Genomic DNA, 11,144 nt, shown 5'->3' on the forward strand with positions numbered 1-11,144 from the left:
AAATTGTATGAAAATATTCATGATATAAATATCTTTTTGTAAAAATCCATACTTTTTTTTAAAAATCAACTAAAAAGAATTCATTATTCTTCATAGAAAGTACATAAGCATAACTTTTTTTTTTTTTGAGAGAAAGAAAGAGAGTGAGGCTAGTATTTTTTTTATGTATATTTTTCAACTTCTTGATGAATGTGATAATTAATTATTTTTTAAAATTTTTTAAGTGGTAACTATTAGGTTGTTATCACTACTATTAGTTAATTTAAACCATGTCGTGTTTCATCATGAGTGACTCACTCGATTAAATTTAACACTATCAATTTCACAATCATTAAAATAAAAAAATTTCATAAAGAGAGCATTTATAACTTATAAAGCTCCATTAATGTAAATTTACCTCAAGCAATGTTCTTTAACTATTCTAAGTAATAATCATCCTATAATATATTTAATAAAATTCAAAAATTTCTTAGTAATATAATATATGAAAAATATTCATAAAGAAATATTTGAAAATTTTACTACTTCGTAGTTTAATTAAATTAATCTATTTTAATAATTTTATGATAAAATAAAATAAAATAAAATGATGTAAACTTTGTTACTAACTAGTAAAATATTAAGATTATATTCAATAAAAAAAATAAAGGGTATATTTTATATTCTCGTAAATTATAGTTAAAAATACTTAATTAAATTTATTTTTATTTAAAATAAAATAAAATACGTATAATTTTCATTTAAAATTATACTTTTAAATATATTAAGTCAAACTTAAATTATATAAAAAAAATATCTTCATAAATATCATAAGTAACTTTTTGCTAATTGACCTAAAACCCTACTTTTCAACATGGTGTATGATTGTATTGACAACGAAAATAATAAAATAATAAAATAATAAATTAAAAAAAATAATTATTGAAGAAATATTTCAATAAAGTTCTTTAATTAATTATTGTTTTTTTTTTGGAATTTTTTGATTTAATTGCAATTTTTTAGTTGACAAAGCACATATGCTAATGAAAAGACTTTGACAAATATTCTAATGAATAATTATGACTCACGAAGTATATATATAAATATATATGTATACACACACACACACACACACACTATCTATACATAATTAATGTATATATATATTACATATATAATGGATATAATTTGTACTTTTTTTTAACACATGGAAGGGTTTTTAAATATTTTAAATAATTAAACAAATTTCTTAATAATGTATAATACTATATAGTATGAGTTGAATAATATATAAATGATAAATTTATGAAATGGTAGATTATTTGGTTAATTATTTTCTTATTAATAAATTGATAATTAAATTTTAACTAGAACATATGTATCTATATATATATATATACACACACACAATTAAGAGGAATATGTATATATGTATATATACAAGATTAACATATACGACCATATGCAAAATTTTCACGTGCGTAATTAACATTAAATTATATGGAAAAAAGACTACTAATTATCATCAAACACTTGGATATATCCCATTTGAACTTGAAGCCGAGTGATAGACCATATCGTGGGGTTGATGTCCTATGCCGTTGACCATAATTCTAAGGTCAACCATCACTACGAAAGTCATACTTAGTGGGTGCTCTCTGCATATACATATATATGTGTGTGTATATATATATATATATATGTAGTATATACATATGCCATGATCTTTATAATGAAGGTCAACTTGAAGCCGTGTGATAGACCCTGTCGTGGGGTTGGTGTCCTATCTCTTTGACCACTATTTTTACGTCAACCATCACTGTGAAAATCATGCTTGGTGCTCTTTGCCTACGTCTTTGGATCACTTTAACTATATATATATATATACATACATACACACACACACACACATATATATATATATATATATATGAAATATACCATGTCTTGATAATGAAGGAGGGTGATGTTTCCCGGAAAGTGAATGCAAAAAGACAAAGTTAAATAAACAAACATAAAGGTTAATTGATATAATCACGATTAAGAAAATTTAGTCAAAGTTGATGGCTAACGAGTAAGATTAGTACGACATTCGTTAATTCTTATCATAATTTTTGTATTATTGATTAACGATGATCATCGATTGTTATATAATATCTAATTAAGTAAATTTAAATTTTAATTAATTAATAGTGTTAATCGATATTGTAGTTATTAAATTTTGTTTCGTTCTTATGAACTATTATGATTTTAATGAAAAAATAATAAATAAATACAATTAAAGTGATATTAGTTATTTTAAATTAATTTATTTATATTATAAGTTAACGAAATATAATAGAATTTTTATTAATTAAATTAAATTTCTTTCTAATAAATTTGAATGTATTTAAAAATTAAATACTTCATAATAAAATAATTTATAATTATAAGTGTGAACTGCTGTTAGTCTTTTTAGCTTTTCCATCATTATCTTTGTGGACTTTAATTTGCTCTTTTTTCCACTTAAAGAAGTGTCTGTATGTACAATACGTGTGTACATATATGTGTATATATATAAATATGGGAGGACAGACTACTCAACTGGTGTGAGGTGGTGATCATAGTCAAGGGGATTGTAACTTTAAATGGGATTGTTCTTGCTAGATCAGAACTTGGAGTTTCAGAAAGATCTTGTTCATCGTATTCATATACATGGATCATCACAGGAAGAATCGCAAGCAACCTTCTAGCTCAATCAAAGTTGAGAGAAAAATAATCGAGAAAAACAGAAGAAATCACATGAAGATCCTCTTCAACAATCTATTCTCTCTTCTCCCTCAACATTCCACCAACCCGAAGGTATATATGTATATATATATATGTAAGTATATGTCTACGTAAATGCAGGAGTTATATATATGTATGTATACACACGTATGATTTTGATGCAAATGCAGGAGCAAGGGCTAACAGTGGCAGATCAAATAGAGGAAACTGTGGAGTACATAAAGAGCTTAGACAGTAAGCTGAAGAAATCCATGGAGGAAAAAGAAAGATTATTAATGGCGATCAGAAACTCTAGGTCAACAAGCTTCTGCAAATCTTCGTCGTCTTCTCCGCCAAAAATTGAGATTGGTCAAGTGGGTTCTTCGCTGGAGATTGTTTTGACAAGTGGGTTAGATTATCAGTTCATGTTTCATGAAATTATCTGCCTGATTCAACAAGAAGGTGGTGAGGTTCTCCACGCCAATTACTCAGTTCTGGGTAACATGATCTTCCACATTGTTCATGCAGAGGTCAGTTCTCTACCTCGGAATTTTTCTTATTAGCTTAAACTTTTTCATATTATCGATTCAATTAATCATTTAAGATAATATCAGAGTTGGAATTTTCGTGTTCAAATCAAATTACTGATAAATTTCAGTGTTTTTTTTTTGGGTGTAGATTTCTGAATCAAAGTTGGGTATTGGAGCGGCAAAAATTATAAGAGAGAAGCTTAACAAGCTGGTGAATGGTTGCATGAACGACGAAGAGGAGTTATGGGATATTCAAATCCATAATGAAATGTGGGGTTTCTAGAGTTTCTTCCATGCATCCTTATAATTATGTTTTGATATATCTATATATAAATATATATATATATGTACTTGGAACTTTATGTATCACAATTGTGATTTTGGAGCTAAAAAATGATTAATGTATTAATGGGTTTTGGTCTGAATACCTATACACACACACACACACATATATATATATATATAAAGAAGAAGAAACAAAAATTATTAGTTATTACAAGGGTATAGAAAAATTTTAAGATGTAACTAATAAATTTTGAACTTTATTTTCATAAACTTGTTTAGAAAGAGATTTGAAACATACAAATTATATTCTCGAAGAATACCAATTCATCTATTATACTTCAGAAACAAGAAATGTTGATTAATCCGGGAGTTAGTTAACATGATCTGATCACATCAAAAATAAAAAAAGAAGAGTTTAGATCAAAGACCGAATCATTTTAATTTTAATTTAGATCGAAACAAAGCAAAATTTTACATTTTTTTTTAAAATTTTAAATTTATTTTTATCTTTTTTTTTTTATAAAAAATAATATTTATTTTATTTATTAGACTAAACGAATCAATTTTTTCGGTCTCCTATAATATAAACTAGTATTCAATGTGAATATTATTATATTAAAGATAATAAAAATATATTATTCGTTTAAACAAAAATTAAATAATAATAATAAATACTATATAGTTATAATTTATAATTAAATTTATATTATTTAGTAATTAAAATAGAATAATATATGTTTAATTATTAATTATAAACAATAAAAATATGATAAATAGAGGTAAAAAAAAAGTCTTCTTTTATATTTATTACAAATAAAACAAAAAAAAAATTGTACTTAAAAAAACAAAAATATATTTTTTCGAAAAAATTATTATGTTGGAGACAATAAAAATATATTATTCGTTTAAACAGAGACTATATAATAATAACAAGTATTATATACTAATAATTAATAATTAATTAGTGCTAATTAGTAATTAAAATAATAATATAGTTAATTAATAATTATGTAGGTTTGGATCGGAAAGAGGATCCCTTGCCCGAACTAGTTTTGGAAAAGACGGAACTGCCCAAAACATTACCTCTTTGTACTGCTCCAGGTCACACTACGGATTCCTGAAAGCATCAAATGATTGCTGGAAAAAGTCTGAAAAAGGAAAGAAAAGAAAAGAAAATTACTTCCTCTCTTCACTCCAAGTCTTTGTTTCAGATCTCTGAACCTGTGAACTTCTCAAAGGATTCTCCACCATGATTCCTTCTGGGTATTTTCTCTTTTCTTCCTTCTTAAACTTGTCCTCTCTCAAGTTTTACTTTACTGTTTCCTTTTAGAAAAAAATTGAAGTTGAGTCTTTTTATGTAGATATTGTTGTTGGAGTAGCTTCAGAAATCATGTATTATGAAGGTATATATGTTGGGTTTTGTGTTATTTCTCTCAAGAATTCTATTTTCTTCCCCAAAAAGGTTTACTTTGAGAGTATGTCATAACCCAACTATCAAGCCTCTACTTCTTCCGTTTTGTTAATGCATTTTCATGATTTAGAAGGACAAAGAAAATCTGGGATTTTTTTTTTTTTTTTATGTCAAGCATGGATTTGTAAGAAGAACTGAAGAATGTAGTTTCTAGTGATGATATGAAACAGAAAAATATGGTATTTAGTTAACAAGGGATTATAGCTATTTGGGTATAGGGAAAACGAAGTTTTCATTTTACTTTTCAAAAGAAAAAAACAAGTAGATAATGCTCTTAGCAAGCCTAAAAATGAAATTTTTTGATTTTAGAAATTGAAAACTTTCCAGTAACTTGGTTCTTTTTTCCGTTTGCCAATGACTTCATTTCCTTTTCTTTTTTGGGTGTCTTTTCTTTTGAATGTTCCAATTCAAGCTTCAATTCAATTGGGGGATTCATCCTCTTGCAAACACATTGGACAGGCATTAACAATGTCTCTATCCTGCTTTCTTAAGTTACTCAAAGTAAGAATTTTGGCCCAAATAGCCTCCCAGGCAAAGAATGCCACGCGATGGACACTTTTCTCTTCCAGTATGCTTCCATAGGTATCTTGGAGTACCTCAGTCTGAGAGAGAAGATTTTGGTAAAATGATCTCATATACAACATCCAAACTTCTTGTGACAGGAATGTGCCTATATATTTGTCTATCTTCTTGACAGTGATCTAGGAGCTATTATTGATAAGTTTGAGCTTCTTTTACTTGATATTTTGCGTTGAGTTCTCCTGCTCCCTATGACGCCATCCTCATTTACCTCTTACCCACTTGCCAAGATCTTGCTGCTAACCCTGTATTCTTTGTATCCTAACTTCGTATTTTTTCTGAACATAGCCGACAGAGAGCTTACTCAGCCTATCAACTCTCTTCAACATATGCAAGAAAATGCTGTGGTTGCTATTTTTTATGCTGAAGGACCAGGAGATTGAACCTGACTTAGAGTTAGATAGTAAAAACTGAGTTGTGTCTTAATAACTGAATAATACTTCCAATTTTCAATTCTAAAAAGGGTTCCTTATATCATATTTTTGTGTGTGCAGGGGTTTCATGTAAAGTCCACTGTAATCATCTGATTAAGTGCATTGATCTTTGCCTAACAGGGTTTCATGTAAAATCTGCTGTATTATCCATGACAAGGTTGTGAAAATTTTGAGAAGAGTTGCTCTCTTGAGTTAACTTTATTCAACAGTATTGAGTCCTCATTTCACTTGTGAAAAGGTTACTCTCTCTTTCTCAAACCAAAAGAGAAAAAGCCAACCCCACTTTCCTTTTCACTTTCTTTGAGAAGAGGATGATGGATGGTTTGCTAGTGGCAACCAAAGGACAAGAGCAAGAACAAGAACAAAGCGTAGTGCAACAACATGAAGGGAGTGTGGAAGACAACCTGAAGAAGTTGCTCTTATCCTTTTTTGGGGTGAGCTTCTCAGTATTCTTAGCATATCTTCCAGAGAATGCTACCTCTCTTGTGCCAAGACTGCAATCAGAAATCAAGGAGCTGAGAGCAAGGGTTTCGGCATCAGAGGAAATGCTAAGGCAGATGAAATCCAGGAGGAAAGAGGATTACAAAGCCAATGCGAGGGTTGTAGAGATCTTTGCCAGCCACAGGAATACCTGGCAAGCTGAGGAGAAGCGCCTCCTTCAGCAAATTGATACCAGCAATCAGGAGATGGTCTCTCTTAGAGCCAAGATTGAGGAATTGGAGAGGGATAGGGATCACTCTCAGAGAAGGATTCAGGAACTGGAGAGAGAGGTTGTAGAGCGGGAAGAAATGATTAGCTTTATGTCCATGTCCAGGAGAGGTCCTGATTCTGACTTCGAAGATGACGAGGAGGAATCAGGTAGGTATGGGAACAGGGTTTATTACCCAGGAGATCAGTTCAATTTGGCAACTAGCTTAGGCCAAAATGGAAATTTTGGAGTTAGTTCTGATTTCTTGGCTTCAGCTTCTTCTAAGTTTTGGGCTGAGAGACCTAATCTCTGGCAGGTTTGGGCTTTCTTCTTTTCTCTCTTTTTCTTTTTTGGTTTCTTAATTTCTTGTAAGATTCTGAGGTTTGTGTTCTTTGTTTGAAGTAAAATAAGGACAGAAGAGCTATTTTAGAATTCTGGACTCTTTGTTACTCCCTTTCTAATTTTTTTTCCCTTTGCTTTCTTTTCCCTTTTATCTTCTACTGGCCTGTAAATAGAAGATATGTTGAAAATTTCAATTTTTAACCACCCAAACTCAGTTGCTGGTTTTTAGCTGCTCATGAGGTCATCTGAACAACTGATTGGACCACACTTAGGCATGATGACTTAGATGCATATTCCACTTTCTTTACTTGACTATGTTTATATGGTAGTAATGCAAGAGACATCAATGTAGAATCATAGAATAACTCTTTACAGCCAACGATTCAGTTGTAATGTAATAGTCTAGCCCACTCCATTCAGCACCGGTAGAGAAGTCACACTCTGCCAGGCATCTATCTTTTTATTCTTTTTGCAGATTTATGTTAATAAATATGTCAGTTCGTGGCAACTACTCATTTGATGCCTTTAGTAGATTGCAAAAACCACTAGTCTATTATATAGATTTCTTTATCCTTGTCCTCTTCCTCTTTCGTCCTTCTAAATATTTCATCTTGTACAAATAATAGGTTTTTGTTGGTGATTGATCATCCTGTTGGTCAGGTAGGAATGTTTTCTCATTTAGGAGGATGCACTGATGGACTAGGAGGGATCTGAGTTCAAACACATTTTTTGTTCATCAAAGATCAATTTTCATGTGGCCTTCTTTGGATGGCTCATCGATGAAGAGTTTTTTTTTTCTTTTTAACCAGTAGAGAGGATAGGATTGGTTTCTTGGTAACATCAATTTGCTGCTTTTAAATCCTTTACATGATGTAACCTGGACAAATTGGTCACAGTTGACTTATGGCCTCCGCCTTTGCAAGAAACTCCAAGTCACTAACATATTTTACTTACGTATTTTGATATAAGATGTTGATAATTTGCAGGATGTACAGTATGAATCCTTTGAATCGCTGTATCATATGAAGCATTTCGTAGTGAGGTAAATTAACAATGTTGATATCTTCTACTCGTGTAACATAAACTTGGTAAATTAACAATGTCGATATCTTTTTGTCATGAAATATAAACTTGTGAAACTAATGAGATGGAAACATGTCTTTCTTGTTTAGAAGGGAATCCCCATGGAAGGTAGATGGAGAATCAACAGGTGTTTCCTCTAAACTAAGATCTCTCGAACAGGAACTACTGAATCTGGAAAATGTTGGCAAGGGTGATCTATTGAAGGTTCCATCATTATTGAGGAAGCAGGCAAAGAGATATCAGTCTCTAGCTGGGAAGATTGATGATCTCTGCAGAAGAATGGTACTGTATATCTAGTACTTATTTCATTTTCTGCTATTTGAGATACTTTTCTTGTGTCTCCATCATTTAGAGGTTTCAGAATAACTCTTTAGAGAAAAAAGTACATTGACAAGGCATATGTCGTGCCATCCATGTGTAAAAAAGCGAGTAACAAGTTAGCTAGAATATCAACGAGTTCTCCAAGGTCGTTGATGGAAGAGAGGACAACCCTTGAACAAAAATAGAGGGTCTAGAGCCAAAGATTCGTAATCCTCCCGAGTGCCCAACAAAACCCACTGAAAGACCTACTATTCCTTTTCTCCCAAATAATGTACAAAATAGATTGAGAAGTGAGGGAAATGAACTTCTTTCAATCCCTATCCAACCTAATAACATGCTGTACCCATAATTCACTAGCCAAAGAGCTTCCAATAGATGTTTTCGACTTTGAGAACACCAGAGTAGTGCACCACAGCTTGTTGGGCAGCAAGATAACAAGTGTTTATGAGACTCAGTAACCTCCTTGTGTACGCAGCATCCATTAACCAGCACCTTCCCTCAATTGATGGCCTCCCATTTATCCCAAAAAGGTTATAGATACCATCTAGACACAGCACTTTGTGCTCCTTGGAACTCATCAAAGTTGTATAAGCCCCACCCCACCCGAAATGCCCGCCCCTTTGTTCTCTCTTGAGTTATAAGAAACTGTCATGATTATTATCTTTCTTTGGGTTAAAATTTTTTGCATAATGGGTTTTTAACAAAATTCTTGAGCCAAAAAGATTTCTACAATTGATTTCTATATGTAACTTATCTTCATTTACAAGTCAACACTGAATAAGAAAATTTTACAAAAATTTTCAAACCAGATAGAAATTTGAGACCAATCCTGAAAATTATGATTCCAGATGTAAGAATTTGTGGGGGAACACGCCTTCTCTTTGTGTCTAACATGTTTTATTGTATGCCTAAATGACCATATACTGAATCTGTTGTGTATCTTGGTAAGGTAGCCTCCAATTGTTTGGTCTCTTGATTTTTCCTATTGCTGTTGAATAGAAGTTGCAGATGCTCTGTTTGTGCTGGTATTAATCCATTATACAATATGTTGCTTAAAACTTTAACAGCAGGATAGTAATCCCTGTGAACCTACGCTGGCTCCCGAGTTCCGGACACAAAGGCAGACTGAGTTTTTGCTCGAAGCTTTTCAACTTCAACAGCGTGCTTCTGAAACCGGACAAAAGCTGATTGCTATACAAACTGAAATCGGAAAGAGTTACTATGGGGATGAGCTGGGAAGCCAGGCCAAACTGACAACGAGACGTTCTTTGGACTTGATAAGGAACAACCTGAAAGAAGTCCAAAGAAACTTAGAGATATGGCTGGCAAGAATCATCGGAGATCTTGAAGGCATCCTGGCCAGGGATGGAACTTCTCATGTGCGGGAATGCTATATCTCGAGGTATCCCTTTGTGCAGTAAAATCACGGAAAGATCATCCCATATTTTGATCTAACATAAAAAAAAAGGCTTTTTCAGTAAATATGATCATCCAAGTTGTAGAGATATATAACTATGTTTTCTGTGAAAATTCTTCCTCTTCGCTAATTAGCATCATTTGCCGGGTAGTGGTTACAATGCCGTAGTCGAATGAATGTAATTGTCACAGCTGAAAGTTTTTTATATATATGGAAGGTGCCATTGCCAATCTATTTGTAGAACTTTCTCTACAAGAAAACAACTTTCTTTTAGACTGAAACCTAAAGAACTAGGGTATGCATTCAAAGTTTTCTTTCTTATATCAGTAATTCCCAGGAAACAAAAAGAAAATGAAGTACTTTGAGATAAGAAAATTCGTTAGGTGTTGTGGACATATTTCAATAGTAAGAAATATTTACATAATTATAATGTTTATATATTATTAAAGTATTTAGTTTATTTAAGAATTATTATCAGTAGTCTTTTTATTACTATGAGTTTACTGTTTCGTACTTTGTTAGGATACAGGTTATTCATTTAATTAGTTAATTTGATGTGGGCTATAAGAGCAATACCAAATCGAGATAAACACTAAATATTAGATATGACATCAAAATAACAGAGATCGAGGCTCTCTTCGAGGAATATATGCTTCTAAAAGATTTTTTATATTATACTCAATTCTAAAAATTAGTTCCAACTATATGACTTGTAATCAGAAAAATAAATGTAATAGTTAAATGGTGATGAACAATATTGGTCAGCCAAAAACTGTGTTTATGGATTGTTAAGTTTCTTTAATTTGTCGTGACTATTTCAATTAAAGAATTTTAATTATCACGGAATGTTAATTTTGCTCGGATAAGTTATGGTTCGTCGGAGGCAAGTCAAATTTAGCCATCAAACCAAGTGATGAGTTTTATATTTTTAGTGAGGTTCAAATTAATGACCTGTAAGAAAAAAAAATTTTAATTACTAAATTACCGTATTGATAGTTATCTTATATTAATAAGTTAAAAATTTTATAAATATAATTGTTATATGAGTTAATAATAAATATGTTAATTAATTTATATTATTATCGTGTGTAATAATTACTCTTATCACATAATATAAAAGAGAGTAACGAAAAGTCAACGATAATTGAATGCTTAGCTGTAAGAGAAATTTAATTTAATAAAAAATTATCGAAAATTTAATAATCACAAAATGATAATTTTTCTCGGGTAGTCTTGGCTCGTCAAAATCAAGTCTAATTTGGCCATC

General features: G+C 31.0%; 2 protein-coding genes across 6 annotated transcripts; both read left to right on the forward strand.

The window, feature by feature from the left end:
- Positions 1-2,535: 2,535 nt before the first annotated feature.
- Positions 2,536-3,695, forward strand: LOC110808685 (transcription factor bHLH162-like). The gene is made up of 3 exons (XM_022034257.2): positions 2,536-2,820; positions 2,919-3,257; positions 3,406-3,695. Exons 1-3 carry the CDS (start codon positions 2,674-2,676, stop codon positions 3,538-3,540), a joined length of 621 nt encoding a protein of 206 aa, XP_021889949.1. The 5' UTR covers positions 2,536-2,673; the 3' UTR covers positions 3,541-3,695.
- A 952-nt stretch (positions 3,696-4,647) lies between these two features.
- LOC110824932 (Ribonuclease P protein subunit P38-like protein) lies at positions 4,648-10,107 on the forward strand. 5 transcript variants are annotated; one of them, XM_088221247.1, is made up of 6 exons: positions 4,652-4,805; positions 4,904-4,945; positions 6,087-7,030; positions 8,043-8,098; positions 8,229-8,421; positions 9,528-10,107. In XM_088221247.1, exons 3-6 carry the CDS (start codon positions 6,338-6,340, stop codon positions 9,879-9,881), a joined length of 1,296 nt encoding a protein of 431 aa, XP_088077373.1. In that variant the 5' UTR covers positions 4,652-4,805; positions 4,904-4,945; positions 6,087-6,337; the 3' UTR covers positions 9,882-10,107. The 5 variants fall into 5 exon arrangements, with proteins under 5 accessions (XP_088077374.1, XP_088077373.1, XP_088077377.1 ...); XM_088221251.1 differs by having other exon boundaries at positions 8,232-8,421; XM_088221249.1 differs by having other exon boundaries at positions 6,147-7,030.
- The last annotated feature ends 1,037 nt before the right edge of the window (positions 10,108-11,144 follow it).

The sequence above is a fragment of the Carica papaya genome, chromosome 5 (assembly GCF_054855325.1).
Source record: "Carica papaya isolate Zhongbai chromosome 5, ASM5485532v1, whole genome shotgun sequence".
Classification (NCBI taxonomy): domain Eukaryota; kingdom Viridiplantae; phylum Streptophyta; class Magnoliopsida; order Brassicales; family Caricaceae; genus Carica; species Carica papaya.